The sequence below is a fragment of the Notechis scutatus genome, chromosome 10 (assembly GCF_049901735.1).
Source record: "Notechis scutatus isolate UNSWTSFEM ecotype Mainland chromosome 10, rNotScu1.2, whole genome shotgun sequence".
In the NCBI taxonomy this organism is placed as follows: domain Eukaryota; kingdom Metazoa; phylum Chordata; class Lepidosauria; order Squamata; family Elapidae; genus Notechis; species Notechis scutatus.
The window spans coordinates 17,917,226-17,938,049 of record NC_142018.1 but is presented as its reverse complement, the minus strand read 5'-3'; the positions used below and the strand labels follow the sequence as shown (position 1 = coordinate 17,938,049).

Sequence of the window (20,824 nt, the reverse complement as noted above, 5' to 3'; positions counted from 1 at the left end):
TAGGGAGCTGAGGCTAAAACATATAAAGAACAGTTGCGGGAATTATCTATATCTAATCTAATCTAAAAAAAGGACTAGGGGAGACATGATAGCAGTCTTCCAATATCTCAGGGGTTGCCCCAAAGAAGAGGGAGTCAAGCTATTCTCCAAAACACCTGAGAGCAGGACAAGAAGCAATAGGTGGAAACTAATCAAAGAGAGAAGCAGCCTAGAACTAAGGAGAAATTTTTTGACAGAATTAATCAGAGGAACAATTTGCCTCCAGAAGTTGTAAATGCTCTTAACACTGGAAGTTTTTAAGAAGTTATTGGACAATCATTTGTCTGAAGTGGTGTAGGGTTTCCTGCCTAAGCAGGGGCTGGACTAGAAGACCTCCAAGATCTCTTCCAACTCTGCTATTCTAATTCTAATATCAATGACTTTAGAATGCAAGGGTCAAAATGTGCACCATAGCAGACACCTCCCCCCCATGGGTGGGGTGAGAACAACTGAACTGGTATTAATTTAAACTACATTAAACTTAAGATAACATTAGAGAACTTTTGAAAAAAAAAACAGGTGCATTCCTAATTTTCATAGCACTGGCTCTGGTCAGGATGTTTAGGAAAGAACGGATGGATGGATGGATGTTTTGGTCCTCGGGGATTTACGATCTAAAAATGAAACACGAAAACATGAAACAAGCACGGTTGGCTGGCAAATTCTGGAGGTTGAAGTCCACAGATCTTAAAAGTTGCCAAGGTTGGACATCCCTGGTTTAAAGTTTGGCTCGGAGAACTGCTCCTAGTTAAGCCATTGCCCAAAGAGGCAAAGCGAGGCTGAGATACCAAGATGAATGCCTCAGTGCTGGATACCCCCAAACTGGGTGTGTGTGTGTGTGTGTGAGGAAGGCTCATTTCATGCCACCAGGAACCCAACTGGAGCACCCAACTTCATCATGGTGGCAAGTGGAGGCCTCTGGCTCTCCTTGGAGGTTCTTGAGATGATTGGTGGAACTTTAGACAGCGGGGAAAACTGACCCCACAGAATCCCATCCGCCCAGCCTGAATGAGCACAGATGGGTAAATATAGCCACATCTGAGTCCCTGAACTTTTCACAGCAATCAAACAAACTCTCGATGGTCCCGTCCACCCGGCCGTGACTGACAGGAACATGTTTGCTCATACTGTCTCTCTCTGCTCTCCATTCAAGCCCAACAGTGTCACAACGGTCTCAAAACTGATCCCAGGCTTGCCTAGATACAATTAGGACGGCTCTGCTTTCTCTTAGACAAGGTCTTCTCCTTCTCCAATGGTCTTCGATGGACAGGGCCATTAAATGCTTATTTAGCCTTGAATTACATGACATCACCTGCCAGGGGAAAGCAACCCTCCCCCTCTTGATGGCTGGCCAACTGCATTTCTCCTCCTGGGGTCAACATTGAAAGAGCAACAGCCGTCACCTGGCACCGGCAGCGAAGAAGTCCCCCAAAGTTTCAACCGTCAATTTTGGGGGTATTTGCATTCCCTGCAGAACAACCCGAATCTTGCTTTCTAAAACGCGAGACTGGATGGTTTTCAGAAAAGAACCTCGGTTGAACATTGTGAAGCTGGTAGAAGTGGTTCAGTTCTTTAATTCTGCAGCTGGCTTTTCATATTGATTCTATTTCCCCTTTTGCAGTTTTTTTTTGGGGGGAGAGGTTTTCTTTTTTTACAAAGCAATGGCTACAAATGACACCTCTGGAGCTTCCAAAGAACATCACACGAACCAACTCCAAACCCTGGTAAGTTGAACCTTACTGGGTGTTGATTCTCTTCCAGCGTCCCCACGTTGCTAAACTTAATTCGATGGAGACCTGTGCCAAAAACTGCATTTATACCAGCTTTTTCTGGGCTTAGCTGATGCCCCAGGTGTGGAATATTTAGAAGGAGAAAGGAAAATACGAAGGGTTGGGCGTAATTAGGCAGATGGAATCGTTTGTTGAAGAATAGAAAAACTGCAGTGGATTGATGTTGTTTTCAATGGGGAATAATGAAATCAGAGTCCAAAATATGGCCAGTTTCATTGAGGCATATCATTAACTGGACCTTCGTGGACTTAAGAAGACGATTAGAACATGGCTTGATTTAAGCATTCTTGCCCGGAAGGGTATGTGCCATCCAAGTATTTTTTGACACTATCAGCTTGTTTCAATGAACCCCAAATGAGTTTCTCATTCTCTAGATTCATGCATCGCATTAAACTGCGGTTTGTTTAACTGTATGATTGCATAAAATGTGATTTTCCGGGGTATGCATAACATGTTAAGACATAAACCATGGTTTGCGAACCAAAGTGGCTAACTAACCCTTCCCTCCCTGGCCACATTGAAAGGTTTCAAGGAAATTTAATTGCAGGAAGGTGTGTCCAAAATTGCAATGTCAGTATTTGTGGGATGACAACATTGGTAAAAATACATTGGTTTTTGGCAGCCATCTTAATCTCTTTGGCAGCCATCTTAATCTCTAGGTACTAACAGTCCACTTTCCTGAACATCGTAGATCTTAGATCTGACCAGGATAGCGATTGTGCTGTGAAGTGGCTTGTATTCTGTGACCCCTCTTAATTGTAGGTTGTTGACTGTATAACCATTTTGCCAGGTGTAGAAAACAGGTTGACGTACTACCACCGCAGAGTCCAAAATTTCATTGGCTAAGTGAGTGAGACAGCTGCTAAGTTAATTTTGCCTCATTTTATGCCCTTTCTTGCCACCATAGTTAAGTGAAGCACTGCCATTTTGAAGTTAGTAACATGGTTGCGAAGTGGATCTGGCATCCCTGTTGACTTTGCTTGTCAATGGGATCACATGACTCCAAGACTCTGTGTTGTGGCCCATCAATGGCCAGCAGAGCTGGCGGCAGACTCTGACAGTGAGGAGGTTGGGGAGGAACATGGGCCAGTCCTGGAGTCTGGGCAAGGCTCTGATGAGGGCTTTGTGTCGGAGGCAGAGATGGGGCCAGGGCTGGCTGGCAATTATCAGCTGCCTTCGGAGTCAGAGATCAGTGGGGCAGAAAAACAGCCGGAGCCTGTTCCCAATGTGCACATACACAGAGCTGCCAGGAGAAGGGAACAGTTAAGGAACAAGGGTCAACTCGATAGTAAGGGCACAGGTGGATGGTGAATGGCCCCTCCTCCCATTGGGAATAAAGAGGAGCAAAAAGGGAGGGGTGTTTGCAGGAGACAATTTGTTCAATTCATTAGGGTGAAGATCTGTTCCTGACTTCTTGCCAAGTAATTTCTGTTACAGCCTGGCGTTTGGAAGATATCATCCTGGCAACTCTCCCAGCCTGATAAAGGTCTGTAGTTGTGAAATCTCTTGAAAGACTATTCGCCGGGACTTTGCTGAGAGAAGAATTCACTTTAACCTAAATAAAAGGGGTTTTATCGGGACAAAGAATCTGCTTCATAATCTTGGGAAGCCTAAGTCAGAACTCTCTGTAACTGTCATAAATATCAGTTAGTTGCCAAGTGTTTGAATTAAAAAAAACAAAGTTTTATTAATTTTCTATTGTTTCATTAGTGCTTAATAAACATTGTGTTGTCTGGCTTCTTTTATTTGCTTAGCAGTACAGATTACCTTCTTATTCTCCGCCCCCTTTTTTCCAACCACTGGTAGAATAAGTTCCACGTTTGATAATATTCTGCGCCTTCTGTTTAATCTTCCACGTAAGTCTGTCCATTTCTGTGCAACACAGTCTCTTCCTAATTATCTCTCAAGCATCTGAATTTGGATAGCATGACTATGGGAATGCTGCAATGGTCATAAGCAGGGAAAACGGTCATAAGTCACTTTTTTGGTGCCATGGTAACCTCCAAATGATCACTAAACTATCTGTTTTAAGTCGAGAGCTACCTGTGTGTTTCTCTCATCATCTCCATCATCGTCCTTGCTTCTAGATTAACCAGCCTATCTACTTTCCTTTGAGTGCTCTGCTTAAAATGATGCTCTTTCTTTCTTTCTTTCTTTCTTTCTTTCTTTCTTTCTTTCTTTCTTTCTTTCTTTCTTTCTTTCTTTCTTTCTTTCTTTCTTTTTCTTTCTTTCTTTCTTTCTTTCTTTCTTTCTTTCTTTCTTTCTTTCTTTCTTTCTTCTTTTCCTATAGTAAAGGCATACCTAATTATTTATGTATTAACTGCTGCTAGAATTGGATTTGCACAAAATTGGAAAAAGTTAAAAGATTCCGACAGATGATCAGGAAAATATTAGAATGTGCAGAGATGATTAGGCTAACCCTTGCAATTAAAGGAAAGGAACAAACTGAACATTACATGGTATTATCTATTTTATCAATGGCTGGAGAACAAATATGGAAATTAGGAATGAAAGAAAATTAGCAAAAAATAGTAAGCACGTGAATAAGAATTAAATATGCTAAGAAGGGGATTGTTATAATAACTAGACATATTATGCATGGTAGCATAAAGTAAGAATAGAATGTTGATACTATAGTAATGAATATGTATTAACTGTCATTGTTATTGCACAAGGTATTTGTACCCAGATGACACACTGTTTAAATGGAAGATGGATTGTTTGTATAAAATAAAATACAAAATTAAAAAAAAAAAAACACGATGCTCTTTTGGCTAAAAAGGACCGTGGCCATACTGGTAGATGGGCAGAAGTAACTCACCAGCAATTCCATCTCTGGGATGGAGGAAGAGGAAGGGGGATGAAGTGGCTCCTTGAGGAGGGGGTGTCACTGCAGTTAAGCCTTTGAAAGAGTGGCTTTCAGTTAACATCATCAGTGCTAAAAGGGAGGGAGGTTTGGAGGGAGGAAGAGGAGGAGGAGGAAGGAGGGCGGCAGCTATGGGGTCCTTGGTGCTCTCTGAACTTGCTCGTTTCCTTGCAGACGTTTCATTGCCAAACTAGGTGACATCATCAGTGCTGGAAGGGAGTGAAGTTTGTGGAAAGGAAGAGGAGGAGAAGGAGGGAAAAGATACATTCCTCTGTGATTCTTGGTTGTTTACTTGCAGATATTCCATTGCTGGATGAGGGAACATCTTCAGTGCCAGAAAGGAGTGGGGTTTGCAGGGAGGAAGAGGAGGAAGAGAAGGAGGAAGACTGCGGGATCCTTGGTGCTCTCTGAGCTTGCTAGTTTCCTCGCAGACGTTTCATTACCCTACTAGGTCATCTCATCAGTGCTAGCCCTCATCACTGTGCAGCCTTGACGGCGTTCTCTTCTTGAGCAATAAAACATTGGCAAGCAAACAACCAAGAATCCTCAGAGAGCACCAAGGACCGCACAGTCTCCCTCCTCCTCTTTCTCCTCCTCCCCATTCAGAGAGAATTTTTCTGGTTGAGTAGTGCTGGAAAAGAATGGGGAAAAAAAAATGCTCCATTGGGTTCTTTGGTTGAAGGATCCAATTATCTCACACCCCCAAACATTTATGTAGGTCTGCCTGCCTTCATCATTTGGGTATATTCAGCAACTCTTGAGTTGCCCAAGCGTTCTCACACTTTCTCTTTAAAACTTCTTCCCACTTGGAAAAGATTTGATAAGGAGCAAGCAATGATGACACAATGGAAACTTTCCACCGACTCTGGAGATTAAAGCCACCGGTGCTTATTTCTGACAAATGGAATTATTTTCCTGGGAAGGAATGATGGACCAGAGGGTAGGGGGTGGTGGAAGGAAGAAATGAAAACAACCAGCAAAAGTAGGCCAGTACATTTTGCTCATGTTGTGTATGGGATTTGCTTTGTCATCATTCCAGAGAAATAAGGATGAAGAGAGACATCAGCTGGATGCAGAAGAGGAACAGAAGAACGAAGAAACGATGGGCAAGAAAACGCGAGGCGAAAGGATTAAAGAATTTAAAACTTTCATTTGGAATCCAGAAACCCGGGAATGTTTGGGCCGGTCTGGTAAGAGCTGGAGTAAGTGAAAGTTATCATTCCTCATTTATTTCCTATTGAGATAAGGATGAAAGTTGTATCAATACTGCATCCCGTGTGCACAATGTTGCTTTTTTAAAACGGAGTGGATGAGAAACATTTTCAGTTTAACACCGGGAATCTATCCAGGGAGGAGTAAACATGGAGCAAAATTTTGGTTATGCAGATATTATTAAATTGTTCCTGATAAGCCAGCATAGACGAGCACATTTCTTGCTTTGCTTCGTCCATCTTAATAAAATGAGAGAATTCCACAGTGAGCTGAAACAAGAGTTTTACAAGCATCATTTGTAGTTTGCAACTTTGGTTTAAGACCGAGTGCCAGACTGCTAGCCTTCATTTATGCATTAGAAGCTGTTTTTCAGCCTATTTGCCCTTGTTTTTATTGTCCTGTACCGTCTGCCAGATGGTGGTAGTTCAAAAAAAGGGTTCTCAGGATGAGAGGGATCTTTAAAGATGTTTTGAACTTTCTTAAGGCAGCATAGGTTCTAAAGCTCTTCCAAAGAGGGGAGAGGACAACCTTAAGCAGCAAACATGATTAAGGGACTGGAGGCTCAAACGTATGAAGAATGGTTGCAAGAATTGTGTGTGTCTAATTTAATGGAAAGAAGGAGTAAGGGGGACATGGTAGCATCTTCCAGTATTTAAGGGGCTGCCACAAAGAAGAAGGGGAGTCAAGCTATTCTCCAAAGCACCTGAAGGCAGGACCAAAAGCAATGGATGGAAACCCATCAAGGAAAAATCCAATCTAGAATTAAGAAGAAATTTCCTGACAGTGAAAACTTCTATGGAACAACTTACCACAAGAAGTTGTGAATGCTCCAACACTGGGAGTTTTTAAGAAGAGATTGGACACTCCTTTGTCCAAACTGGCATAAGGCTTCCTATTTGAGCAAGGGGTTGGACTAGAAGACCTCCAAGGTCCCTTCTAACGCTGTTATTCTGTTCTGTTATTAGTGTGCTGTAAAAATGCAGCCTAATATAGTTTAAAATGTATGTAGTAAAAGAGTTACGTGCATCAGGCTAGAAACTAAGAAACTGTGGCTATGGAAATTCGCAGTCATCCCAGTCATGGTGGTCCCAAAGATGCTTTTCCCCCCCAAGGTTTTCTTTGAAGACATTTCGCTCCTCATCCGAGAAGCTTCTTCAGTTCACAAAGAACTCCCTTTTTTCTCAGTGCCTTTGTGACTTTCAACAGTGGTTAAGCTAACCATCATAGGTCAAGGACTGCCTGGATTTTTTGAACTGAACTGTTCTACTATTAGGTCATTAAAAAACGACATTGTAACGGTTGTAAGTTGAGGATTCCCTCTGTGTGAAATTAACAGAAGGATGAAACTCTGCTATGCCAAATATTTTGGATTTGATTCTTCCGCCTTTAAGCTCAAACTGCCCAAGGAGCTGCTGATCCAGTTCTACAGAGGAATCATTGAGTCTGTCATCTGCACCTCTATAACTGTCTGGTTTGGCTCTGCAACCCAACAAGACAGACACAGACTCCAGGGGATAATTAGGATTGCAGGAAAAACAATGGCTACCAACCTGCCTTCCATCTAGGACTGATGGCTTTCACGGGACGAATGTCTCGCTTAGCAACAGATGTTGGGGACTCGGTTGTGGTCATAAGATGAGGACCACCCTGCGTTCACAACTGCAGGGGTTCAGTGGTCAACTGTGGTAAAATGGGGCAGAATTCACGGAAGGAATGACTCCCTTAGCGACAGGCGTTGGGGATTCGGTCATGGTTGTAGTAAGTTGTGATGCATTCACAACTCCACAAACAACGGTGGCAGGAAAGTTTGCACAACGAGGCAAGGTGTGCCGTAAATGCTTCACTTAGTGACAGAAATTGGGTGTGTGTGTGTGTGTGCTCTCCATTTTGGTCTTGAGTCTACCCATATCTCAGTTCAAATGGCCCGTATGAGCCATTCCACGCCTGGCCAGCAGCGTCCCCCTTGCTGTGTTCAAAGAGAAGCTCCCTCCCGGCCCTTCTTGACCCCAGGCCAAAAAAGCTCATGGGTCCAAATTAAGTTTTGTTTCTCCCCCACCCCCCTCAGCAGCTACCCCACCCCCCCACCCCCACATGTCCTGTCCCCACGGCCATTCCCAGAACTCAAAATTGCCCGTAACGTAAACACCTCAGGAACGCAGAGGCCAAAAAGTCACAGCTGCGCTAAAAGCCTGCTTTGGAAAATGCACTTGGGATCCCCGCTGGGAAATCAAAACACAGTGAGAAGCTTCCATGGGGTGGATGGAGGATTGACTTTCGTGCATTTTTAATTTGGGGGTTGTTTTTTTCCTCAAAAGGCCTGGGCTTTATTCTCCTTCTAATGGGATCACAAAACAACAAAATTGGAACGGATCTTAGAGGTTGTCTAGTCTAACCTGCTGCTCAGGCAGAATAGAATAGAATTTGAGAATGGAATGGAATAGAGTAGAAATCAGGAAAGTATAGAACAAAACAGAATATGGAATGGATTAGAAATAGAAATAGAAATAGAAACAGAAGTAGAATAGAAGTAGAATAGAATAGAATAGAATAGAATAGAATAGAATAGAATAGAAGAATAGAATAGAATAGAATAGAATAGAATAGAATAGAATAGAATAGAATAGAAGAATGAAGAATAGAATAGAATATAATTCGAATAGAATAGAAATCAAATAGAATAGGAATAGAAATAGAATAGAAATAGAATAGAGGAATAAAGAATAGAATAGAAATAGAAATATAATTCTTTATTGGCCAAGTGTGATTGGACACACAAGGAATTTGTCTTGGTGTAAATACTCTCAGTGTACATCAAAGAAAAGATACATTCATCAAGAGTCAAGAATCATCAGGTACAACACTTAATGATAGTCTTAGGGTACAATAAGCAATCAAATCATACTAGGAAACAGTCCATATAAATCGTAAGGATACAAGCGACAAAGTTACAGTCACAAGTGGGAGGGGAGGGGTGTTAAGGAGTGATGAGAAGATTAATAGTAATGGTAGTGCAGACTTTGTAAATAGTTGGACAGTGTTGAGGGAGTTATTTGTTTAGCAGAGTGATGGCATTCAGGAAAAAACTGCTCTTGTGGCTAGTTTTTTTTTATTGGCCAATTGTGAAGATCTTCTTAGGAGAAAGCATGCAGTTCTTTGGCCAACTGGAACACAGAATAACAGAGTTGGAAGGGACCTTGGAGGTCGTCTAGTCGAACCCTCTGCTCAAGCAGAAGACCTTATACCATTCCGGACAAATCGACCTCCGATCACTTCTTAAAAACATCCATTAATGGAGCACCCACAATTCCTGGAGACAAGTTGTTCCACTGGTTGATTATTCTCACCGTCATGAAATTTCTCCTTAGTTCTAGGTTGCTTCTCTCCTTGGTTAGTTTCCATCTGTTGCTTCTTATTGTGTCTTCTGGTGCTTTATTGGTGCAGGAGACAGGAAGAAAAACCATGCAGTTCTCTGGCCAACTGGAACATAGAATGACCATGTTGGAAGGGACCTTGGAGGTCTTCTAGTCCAACCCCCTGCTTAGGCAGGAAACTGTACATCATTACATGTACATACATCATAACCAGACAAATGGTTATCCAATCTCTTCTTAAAAACTTCCAGTGTTGGAGCATTTACAAGTTCTGGAGGCAAATTGTTCCACTGATTCATTGCTCCCACTGTCAGAAAATTTCTCCTTTGTTCTAGTTGCTTCTCTCCTTGGTGAGTTTCCATCTGTGGCTTCTTGTCCTGCCTTCCCCTGGTGCTTTGGAGAAATAGCTTGACTCCAGGAGAGTTGAAGTCCATCCATCTTAAAGTTGCAAAGTTTGAAAAACACGGACTTCAATATTGTATTGTTTCAAATCAGGTGGCTGTCTTAAACTTGCTTCCTCTAGATCAGTGGTGGCCAAGCTTTTTTGGGCTCCTGTGTCAAAAATTGTGTGTGCGCTGGTGCCTGCGCGCTCGTGTGCCAGCACCCAGAAGGCAATGTGCCCACCCCCATGCCCCTGCACATGCAATCTGCCCCTCCCGCTCAGCCACCCCCTTACGTGCACTGCACCTCACAGCTGATTTTCGGCCTCCCATAGGCTTGAAAAAAGCCTCTGCAGCCTTTGCAGGCCAAATAATAGGCCCATTTCATCATGTCCAGACAAATGGCTGTCCAGTCTCTTCTTGAAACAGGCATGATATTCCCCTCTGAAAAAAAAAATCGGGCCGGCCAAAAGAGACCCCCCACCGCACGCCAAGAAATCGCTGCCCAGCTCCCTTTTCCTGTCGCTCAGCGGGCTCCGCTCGCACCGCCCGGGCTCCGCCGCACCCCTCAGGTATCCGGCTGGGGCTGTCAGGAGTTGCTACCACCGGCGCGGCTCCGCGCGGCTCCAGTCCCGTGTAGCCTCGGGAAGGGAAAGGCAAAACCAGGAGCCGCTGCTGCCGTTGCAAAGCGCCGCCGCGGCTCTTCCTTTTTGCCTTTCCCTTCCTGAGGCAACGCGGGACTGGAGCCACGCAGAGCCGCGCCAGCGGTAGCAACTCCTGACTCGGGGCCTCCGAGGGGAGGGGAAGGAGGAGAAGAAAGGGGGGAAAAGGGGGGGGCGATTCCCAAAAAAATCAGAATTCCGATTTTAATCGGAAGAATATCATGTCTGTTGAAACCCCCCAATGATGGAGCACCCATCACGAGGCCATCAGCTAATAGCTCTGCTCTGTCTTTCAGGTCTGATACTCCTGTTTTACATTGTCCTGTACACGTTCCTGGCTGGCATGTTCATATTGTATATGTACGCAGTCTTGATCATGCTGAGCCCCTACACACCAAGATACAGGGACAGGGTTGCCCCACCAGGTAAGTGCTCCAGTGCGGCTTGTAAGGCGTCCATTGGAAGGGAAGACACCAAGAGTGTGCAGGCAGGGGTGGGATTCAAATTTCTTAACAACCGGTTCTGTGGGGGTAGCATAATTTGTGGGTGTGGCTTGGTGGTCACGTGACTGGATGAGCGTGGCTTGTATGTAAATATTGTAAATATTTATGTAAATATTGAATTTTTTTTTTATTAAAAAGAGAGCAACTTTTACCCAGAATCAGGCAAAGCAGGCAGGCAGATTGAGTTGCACACAGAATCACAGATTCACTCAGAGATCTATCATTCTGCAATCTGCTACCTGAGTCTGCACTGAAAAATAGAACTTCAGTCCTTAAGGAAGGTTCAGCTCTGCTTTTAGATTAGCTAGAAAGAAAGAAATCCAATGATTTCCCGCTTTCTAGCTAATCTAAATCACCCGGCACAGCAGAACACTGGATGGTCGCGGAAAAAAAAGGAAAAATAGCAACTTATAAAAAATTAGGCTAACACAGGCAAGTTGGATGGTGCACATGCCAGGTAAGGAGTGAGTAGGCGGGGCGAGGAGGGGCGGGGCCAACCAGTGGTGCGATTTGCCAGTTCTCTGAACTGGGCAGAATCATAACAACCGGTTCTATAGAACCGGTCCAACCAGGTAGAATCCCACACCTGTGTGCAGGGACTTAGAGCAGAGAAGATATGTGGTGGCGCAGTGGTTAGAATGCAGTATTGCAGGCTAATTCTGCTGATTGCCAGCAGTTTGATTCTTGCCGGCTCAAGCTTGACTCAGCCTTCCATCCTTCCGAGGTTGGTCAAATGAGGACCCAGATTGTTGGGGGGGCAAGAGGCTGACTCTGTAAACTGCTTAGAGAGAGTTGTAAAGCGCTATGAAGTGGCATGTTAGTCTAAGCATTATTGCTATTGCTAACTCTGCCCACTGTCAGGAGTTTGATCCTGACCAGCTCAAGGTTGATTCAGCCTTCCATCCTTTTGTGGTTGGTCAAATGAGGACCCAGATTGTTGGGGGCAAGAGGCTGACTCTGTAAACCGCTTAGAGAGAGTTGTAAAGCGCTATGAAGTGGCATATAAGTCTTAAGCATTATTGCTATTGCTATGCTGGCTAAAATTAGAGGCAACTACGATGTGGATATGAAATAATTGATACATACCCATTTACAAATTGCATATGTTTCATCGTCCTTGCATCTGCCATATTTTGGGGAAGAGTTGGTCAACATCATAGGAAAGGATGCTTTGGGGAGGTTGATCTAAGAATTCTGTTTTATTTTTCCTTTTAAAATTTATTTTCGCAGGAGTTACGATTAGGCCATACATAAAGCAGGCCTACAACATTGCCTTCAGAGTCTCCGAACCTAGTTCATGGCAGCCTTATGTGGACAACCTGGAGCTGTTCTTAAAAGGTGCCCTTCCTTTCCTCCTTTGTGTAACTGTTTATCTATTCATTGTCTGTGTTTACTTTTTTTTTCTTTTCCTCCAAAAAGCTGCAGCATTTCTTTTTTCATTCCTGTTTTGATTTCAAACCCAACCATTCCACACGGTAAAGAGAAACAAAACAAAGTCAATTTGACTGACATCTTCAGCTATTAAGAGCTCTAAAGACTTGGGAAACACGTCCAAAGTTTGCTATTTGAACGGTATTTGCCTTTAAGAAAAGCAAAAATTGCGCCCTTCTGCAAAGAAATATTTTTAAATATTGTATGCATAAGCTGTGGGTCATGCACAGCTTTAAAAACATTGTATGCATAAGCTGTGGGTCATGCCTCTGGTGGAGACTGACTCTGAGGAAGAGGAGGAACAGCCAACAGGGAGTGGAAGTGTGGCTCCAGAGGTGGTGGAGGAGGCTGGGGAAAGGCAGAGGCCAGCTGAGCAGTCAGAGGAGGACCCAGGCCCATCCCTTATCCATACTAGGGCATGCAGGGAGGAGAGGATCAGGTAAAACGTGGTCTATTTGGGAGGAGAGGGCCATGATCCTCTTCATGGGTTGCAGGTGTGAGATCTGCATAAGAGTTTGGACCTGCGTGCTAACAGACACTGGAGGCAATTTAGTGTTTTATTCCTAAAGAAGGTTTATCTTGGTTGGTGTTCTTCCAACGGACTGTCCCTGGTTATCTTCCTGAAGTTGGCAATTATCTATCCTGGTCTGTCGTGGAACTTTATTCAATGCAGTTTGTTTTTGGTTTTTGCTTCGTTATCGGCTCTTTGAATTTGAACTGTGTTTTTTTTTTCCTTTGAAATGTTATTTTGAAAATAGTTTACTCCTCCACTGTGAACAATTAAACAGTGAAGCCAAGTTGAAGGCATTAAAGGATCTTTATTTACGTTTTGGTTTTTTGTTGTATTTCTGAAACAGTCTAGGTCATCACACTGTGTGATTGGCCCAAAGTCATCCAGTCAGCTTTCATGCCTAAGGTGGATGTAGAACTGCCAGTCTCTTAATTTCTAGCCACTAGGCCAGACTGGTTCGCTATATGCTGCTCTGGAATAGTCCACTACTATCAGAGAAATATGGAAGTCTTAGAACCAAAACCACAATGGACATCTTCCCTACCAACAGTCCTGATTCTGAAAAGAGAAGGAGGCTTTTTTTAATCCTGAAAAGCTGTTGTGGTGTGTCAGCTACCGGCTGCTCCAGCAGCTGAATTAGAGTAGTAGTAGTAGGAGGAGGAGGAGGAGGAAGAGGAGGAAGAGGAGGAGGAGGAGTCAGGACCAGCATCAAGGCAACCTGGGAGCTTTGAGGGGGAAGAGGGAATGGCGCTGTCAGAGAGACAGACAGAGGCGGAGCCTGGGCTGTCCATCAGTCTTCAGATGGAGAGTCAACAGCCCCCAGGTCTGGAGGTGGCTGATGAGGAAGAGGAGGAACAGCTGGGTCCAGTGCCTTACTACGGATGCGCAGAAGGCAGAGGAGAGGAGAGCAGTGGAAATCTATGGGCCGGCCCTTGGGACAGAAGAGCCATCGCTACTAGCGAAGCCCCACCCTAGCTCCGGGGATAAAATACAGGAGGCGGAGATGAATAGATGTGGCAGACAACTATTTATCTTCCAGACGGACGGACTAGTTAGCCTGCGAGAGGAACTTTTTGCCAGGGCTGCTAGCATCCCTAATAAAGGAATCTTTTGAGTTCACATCAGAGAGTTTGTCGTATTTGGGGAGCTGGGTCAGAACAAAAGCCCAGCATTGAAACGCGTTGCAGTAAGATCTACATTCTCTGTTGTCTTTAGAGTATGACGACAAGGTTCAAGAAACCAGAAATGTCCCTTGCACCCCAGGCGCCTATTTCGTGCAAGACAGTGATGAAGCTGCGGTGAAGAAAGCTTGCCAATTCAAGAGGTCCCAATTGATGAAGTGCTCTGGAGTTCAGGACCAGACCTTTGGATATTCACAGGGCCAGCCTTGCATACTGCTAAAGATGAATCGTGTAAGCTCATGTTATACTTGCTTACTTCCCCATGGGGTGGACTTGAGAGGTTTGAGTGCTGGCAGGTCCCCTTGGGGTGGATTTTAGAGGTTTAAGATGCTTGTAGTGGGTTCAAGTCAAGCACGGAGGTGGACATGAAGCAAGGGAGAAGGAACGTTGGCTTAACAAAATAACAATATTGGAAGGGACCTTGGAAGTCTTCTATTCCTACTCAAGCAGGAGACCCTATGCTAAGGGTCTTCAAACTTGGCAAGTTTAAGATTTTGGACTTCAACTCCCAGAATTCCTGAGCTAACATGACTGGAGGAGGAACTCTGGGAGTTGAAGCCCACAAGTCTTAAAAGCTGTTAAGTTTGAAGACCCCTGCCCTATGCTATTCCAGGCAAATGATGATCCAATCTCTTCTTAAAAGCCTCCAGTGATGGAGCTCCCACACAACTTCTGGAGGTTCATTGTTCCAACTGCCAAGAAATTTGTCCTTAGTTCCAGATTGCTTCTCTCCTTGATGAGTTTCCATCCGTGGCTTCTTGTCCTGCCTTCTGGTGCTTTGGAGAAATAGATTGACTCCAGGAGAGTTGAAGTCCATCCATCTTAAAGTTGCAAAGTTTGAAAAACATGGGACTTCGATATTGTATTGTTTCAAATCAGGTGGCAGTCTTAAACTTGCTTCCTTTAGATATTGGGCATTCTGCTCTGATGGGGAGCCATATAAATTGGATGATGAAAATAAAAATAAAACTGGGTAAGGAGAGATCGAGGAAGGCTGTGTGAACAGTTCTGTGGCCCTTGAAAAGAAAGCAATAGGAAGTTCGAAACGGTTGTAGCTTCTGATCTCTTGTTTTTGTTTTTGTTTTTCATTTTTACCGGCAGCAAAATAGAGTTTAGAAAATTGAGGTGTTTTTAAAGGGAATTAAAAAGCTTTTGTTTTTGCAGATAATCGGGTATCAGCCTGGCTACGGCACTCCAATTACTGTGAGTTGCAAAATCCAGGTAAATTATCTTGATTTTATTGGTTCCATTTGCAAATTTGCACCAGATATTCTTGGCAGCCAAAAACTCTTAGAGCCAAACCTATCCAACCTCCTTTTTTTTTCTTTTTAATGAGACACAATTTTGACATAATACTGTGAACAGCAAGAGGTAGATACCATTTAAATCAGATTTTACCAGCCTGGGCACTCTGTAAATGACGTGAGGAACAACCCTGGTTTAGCTATAAGGGTCTTCAGGTAGTCCTTGACTTACGACTGCAATGGGGACTCAAACTCCAATCGCTAAGTGATGCGGTCATTGAGTTGCGCTCAATTTTACAACTTCTGTCCTTTTTTTGCCACTGTCTACATCAAGGCCAAGGATCTCCCATCTCCCATGATTGTCAATAATCTCTGCAGGATTTTTGGCAGGGAAAACTGCTCATCACCTGCCCCGTGTTCCTTAAAACAATTACAAATACTCCTCAATTAACAAAAGTTCATTTAGTGACCATTATAAGTTACGATGGCACTGAAAAAAACTGACTGAGGAGTGTTTGTCATACCTACAACCCTTGCAACCTCCCCCTGATCACCTGATCAAATTTCACATGCTTAGCCACCGATTGATACAGCTGGGTCCAGCGCCTGAGGTGTGGATGTGCAGAAGGCAGAGGAGAGGAGAGCAGTGGAAATCTATGGGCCGGTATCCCATGACCCTCCATTTGCAACCTTCTGACCAGCAAAAGTCAAGGGGGAAGCCAGGTTCACTTAACAACTACGTTACTAATCTAACCGCTGCCATGATTCCCTTAGTGTCTGGGGCAAGAAAGGGTCGTACGATGGGGCAAGAGTCGCTGAAGAAATGTCTCGGCAACAGAACTGTTGACGACCATTGTGGCCGTTAAGTGAAGTACTGCTTGTAATCAGGGCTGGGCTGCTGGGGGTTCGCAGGGGTTCGGGAGAGACCCTAGCTAAGATACTATGCAGTTCAGAGAACCCCCAAATCCCACTTTGGCTGGCCCTGTCCACCCTGCCCCTCCCCTCCCTGGAATCCCCACGTAGCCTGTTTTGGATGCAGGTAAGTGCAGGGCCTGTGAAGTGGCTTGGGGAGGGTGAAAAACGGGCCTCCCCGAAGTTTGGGAAGGTCGGAAATGGGCCCGTTTACGGCTTCCAGAGAGCCTCCGGAGCCCGGGAAGGCCGTTTTCATCCTCCCGGAGACTCAAGGAAACCACCCTGCTGTGGTGCAGGAGGCCGACTAGGCCACACCCACCAAGCAACCAGGCAGAGAACCTGTTGCTAAAATTTTTGAAGCCCACCCCTGCTTGTAATCCAAAATTGTCAGGACGTTTTGGAGAAGGGAAGGACAATTTTTATATCTGGGTACAGTGGCTAGCCGATTTCTATCAACCGAGTCGCCGGTTGTCGATTTGTCGTGTATGTTGGCTTAATTATTCTGTTTTGGATTGCAGAAAGGCGAACAAAGTCACCTCCAGTCACTAGACTTCTTCCCAAGCGAGACATTTGATCCCATGTATTTCCCTTATTATGGCAAACTTACGCACGTAAGTAGAAATTTAACCGTTGGATTAATGTTTGTGTGAATCACCCCTTTTGGTATTGAGGATGCTTTCTGGAGAAAAAGTCCACACTGGTGGCCTCCAGATGTTTTGAACTGCTGGAGATACAGTCTGTACAATTCTGCCAGCACTTATCCTTGCTCTATTGATGCTTGAAAAATTATTTTACAATTTTGTATCAAAGTTAAAATTGTGTTTTTAATGACCTAATATCAGTTCAGTTAGAGACTAACAGAATTGGAAGGGACCTTGGTGGTCTTCTAGTCCAACCCCTGCTCAAGCAAGAGACCCATACCATTTCAGACAGAACTTTGCCCAATAGAGGTAGTTAAGCCTTTAGTTGAACGTCCAAAGTTACGAGGCTCTTCCTTGTACTTATGACTGATGCAGTGTCCCACAGTTGTGGGATCAAATTTTGGGTGCTTGGCATGTATTTATGGCATTCATAGCATCCCAGGAACATGTGATCACTATTTGCGATCTTTCTGGGGAGCGTTCTGACCCAGCTCCCTAAACACGACAAAACCTCTGTAGTTGAAGCAATGATTCCTTTTGTTAGGAGTGCCGGCAGCCCTGGGAAAAAGTTGCTCTCACACCACAAGTTAACAAGTCTGTCCGGTTGGGAGATGAATAGCTGTCTGTCACGCCTACACATCTCTGCCCCCTGACTTTTATCCCCAGAGCTAGGGCGGGGTTTCGCCAGCAGCGGGGTGGCTCTTCCGTCCCAAGGACCGGCCCATAGATTTCCATTTCTCTCCTCTCCTCTGCCTTATGCACATCCATGCATCAGGCACTGGACCCAGCTGGTCCTCCTCTTCCTCATCAGCCATCTCCAGACCTGGGGGCTGTTGACTCTCCATCTGAGGGCTGACAGACAGCCCAAGCTCCACCTGTCTGTTTCTCTCTCTCTGCCAGCTCCATTCCCTCTTTCCCCTCGGAGCTCTCAGGCTGCCTTGATGCTAACCCTGACTCCCACACCACCTCCTCCTCACCTGATTCGGCTGTAGGAGGGGCAGGCGGCCGACAGTCCACCACAGGGAGCTTCCGACAACTGAAGTCCATGGGGGAAGCTTAACAACTGTGGGATTCACTCAAACCTCTGGCGATTCACTTAAGAACCATGGCGACAAAGTGCATAAAAGCAGGTGTAATGACCCCATGGCTTAGTGACGGGAGTTCCAGGCCCATAAGTAGAGGATTACCTGTCAGCATTTTTTCAGGGCTTTCTCTTTCTAATGATGGTTATTGCCCGAAGGGATAACCTGTTCCTAGAGCCCACCGGTAAACGTTTTATCGCTTATGTTGTTTTTCATTGCTTTCCCATTTTGCGCCGTTTCCGAGTCTGAAATAAAAGGTCTCGCTTGGTTGATCCTTTTCCAGGTGAACTACACGCAGCCCGTGGTAGCCATTCATTTCACAGGGATTACAAGAAACCAAACCCTGGACCTTCAATGCCAGCTGAATGGGAAAGGAATTATCAACACGGTGAACAACGATCGGTTTCTGGGACGGATCATTTTCACACTAACCGTCAACAGCTAAGGCCAGGTCTCCGTTTTGTGATCACCCCTTTATGGCAATCAAACATTTCCTCAAACAAATCCAATTGGCCATTGACGTAGCAGCACCAGGAAACTCCAGACCTATTTTGAGGGATGGTTTTTGGTTTTTCTTTGGAAACATAAATACAATAAAAAGATAGCTCCCAAGATATGGAACTCAACGTAAACATAAAGCGCTCGAATACATTCATCCTCCGAGTAAACCCATCAGCCCAACGAGAGAATTTTATTTTATTTGTTTAAAAAAAACATTTTAAATAAAACAGCGTTTTAAATCTTTGCCCCTTAGGTGCATCGGAAGGGATGGCATTTGGCACCAAATGGGAGTTTTTGCCATCGTACCACAAATTGGTTTTATTGTTATTTAAAAAAAAACATTTTAAAAAAAATTCTCTTTGAGGAAAAGATAACCTTCGCTGTCGATAACAGAAGTCAGCGAGCCACTTTCGTATTTAATGGGCCAGTATGGGGTAGTAAGTAGGTAGTGTAGGGGAACCAGGCAGCGTTCTATTTTGGCAATGTTTGAAACGGATTTTCACAAAAGCCATCACTAAAAGGCCTTCTAAAACCTGAGATTTAACCATCGTAGAAGTTAGGATACCCAGCAAAAGATTAGTTGGCCTTAAATGTAATCTTTGACCCGCCCTCGCCCCCCCCTCAAACCCTCCCCCCCTAATTATTTTTGTCCTATTGCTTTTCTGGCTCAATTTAGCGGCAGTCATGTCTTCCTAGGCAGCGTAGACCTTCTCAATCAAGATAGGTGTTCCCTTAAATAAGAGAGGAAAACGTGGGGTTTTTTCCCCCCAAGTTCACCAGCCTTGAATGCCTAAATCAGGTTTGCAAAGATAAGACAAGGGGGGAGCTCGAGGGAGGGGGGCCCCTTTAAATCTCTGTCTTGACCATCTCAACATGTTTGCTTGGAAGCCTTCAATGCTCCGCACTGTTTTTTTTTTTTAAAAAATCCCACGGGGGGAACAAGGACCTCCACGGAAGGCCCACCCCCACAGTGGTGACACCAGAACTGGGACTTTTGTTTAGTCGCGCACTTCCGTGTTCTTGGAATGGGGTGGTTAGGCCTACATGCGAACAAGGAGAACCAGCATTTGGAGTGTGTACGGACTGCTTCCTCGATTGCCTCCCAACGTTCCTGATGCAGCATTTCAGACCGGGAGGGAAGCAGCTGGGGGGGAAGGCTGTGAAGAGGTGTGGGGGTCTCAAATGCTTGTACCCTGAAATAAAAGGACTGACTTTACAACCTAACAAAGCCTCTTTCTGTACTGCCTGTGGGCTCACAAAAGACTTGAAGGATGGCAGTTGAAGGGTAGGCCTTAAAAATGCCATTGATGGACTGTACCACGGGCTCTCAGGATGTGGGACGAACAATCAATCGGGGTTAGGATTCCACCTTGACATGAAACCCTTAGCAGCTCTTTTGAGGTCTGTTGGAGCCCTACTCCATTTTATTTATTTATACATACCCCCCTTTTATTTTTATCAATAACTGAAGGTGGTGGACACACACAATACAACTTCATCTTCCCCATAACCACCATCCTAGGAGGCAAGTTGGACTGAAAGGGAATGACAGTCCCAAAGACACCCTGTTGGCTTTCCACACCTAAGCAGGACTAGAATTAAGGACCAAGAACTAAGTTTCCCGGTGATTGGCCCAATGTCCTCCAGTAGCTTTGAGGCCTTAGGTGGGACTAGAACTCATTATCTCCTGCCGATTGGGCCAAAGTCACTTCACCAGCTTTGCTGGCTAAAGCAGGGCTAGAACTCACCATCTCCTGGTTTCTAGCCCGATGTCTTAACCATTAGACCCAACTGGCTCTTCGGGTATACCAAGATTAGGATTCCCACATTGGAAATCTGAGGGGCTAGGAAGTTCTTTTGAATTCCTGCTTTTTAAAAACTTTACTTAATCCCTTCACCCGGCTTTCAGAGTTCTTGCCGCAAATCTTTGTGGGACAGTAAAGCACCACTTCTTCCAGATATAACCAACTTTTTGGACTCCACTTTCAGTAAAGATTTGAGCTTTTTTCTCCCCCTGCACGATAACAGAATTCCAAAATGCAGCAATTCAGGAGTTTCCAGTCATAGTAGAACAAAAAATGGCAATGCCTTCCTAAGACAGCTTTCCCCAGTTCACGGCTACCTGGGGTTTGTTGATCTCGGCTTCCTATTTGTTCAAAGCAGGCTTTCTCAATCTAGAGCTGCTGGATGTGGTAGGATCAGAGTTCCCAGCATGTGAGAAAGACCCGTGAAAAACGCATTTGAGAAGGTAGGCGCTTTTATTTTCAGGCACCACCACAAACGAAGCGTTTCCTTAGGAAGATTATTAATCTTCCTTAGGAAGATTAAATGCAAGATTACATACATACATACATACATATTTGTTTTCTTAAGTTTTTGCGGGTACTTACATGTATGGTATTCAGCTTTGTTCGGGTATTTTCCCACGTCATTATAGTTGTGCTTTTAAAGTTGTAGCAACGTTTTGGCAGAATCTCATCTGCCATCATCAGGCTTCT

General features: G+C 44.5%; 1 protein-coding gene across 5 annotated transcripts in view; it reads left to right on the top strand.

Annotated features, from left to right (window-relative positions):
* The window catches only part of ATP1B4 (ATPase Na+/K+ transporting family member beta 4), a 61,733-nt gene extending 42,179 nt beyond the window's left edge, over window positions 1-19,554 (top strand). Inside the window, exons 1-8 of one of the 5 annotated variants that reach the window (XM_026674788.2) lie at window positions 1,104-1,763; window positions 5,735-5,897; window positions 10,617-10,745; window positions 12,054-12,161; window positions 13,981-14,177; window positions 15,111-15,167; window positions 16,621-16,713; window positions 18,109-19,554. In XM_026674788.2, the coding sequence (XP_026530573.1) occupies window positions 1,701-1,763; window positions 5,735-5,897; window positions 10,617-10,745; window positions 12,054-12,161; window positions 13,981-14,177; window positions 15,111-15,167; window positions 16,621-16,713; window positions 18,109-18,270 (972 nt within the window). In that variant the 5' untranslated portion in view covers window positions 1,104-1,700 and the 3' untranslated portion in view covers window positions 18,271-19,554. Of the gene's footprint in view, window positions 1-1,103; window positions 1,764-5,408; window positions 5,580-5,734; window positions 5,898-10,616; window positions 10,746-12,053; window positions 12,162-13,980; window positions 14,178-15,110; window positions 15,168-16,620; window positions 16,714-17,948 lie in introns of those variants that run through there. The other 4 variants (XM_087972194.1, XM_026674790.2, XM_087972195.1 and 1 more) reach the window with 4 other exon arrangements.
* The last annotated feature ends 1,270 nt before the right edge of the window (window positions 19,555-20,824 follow it).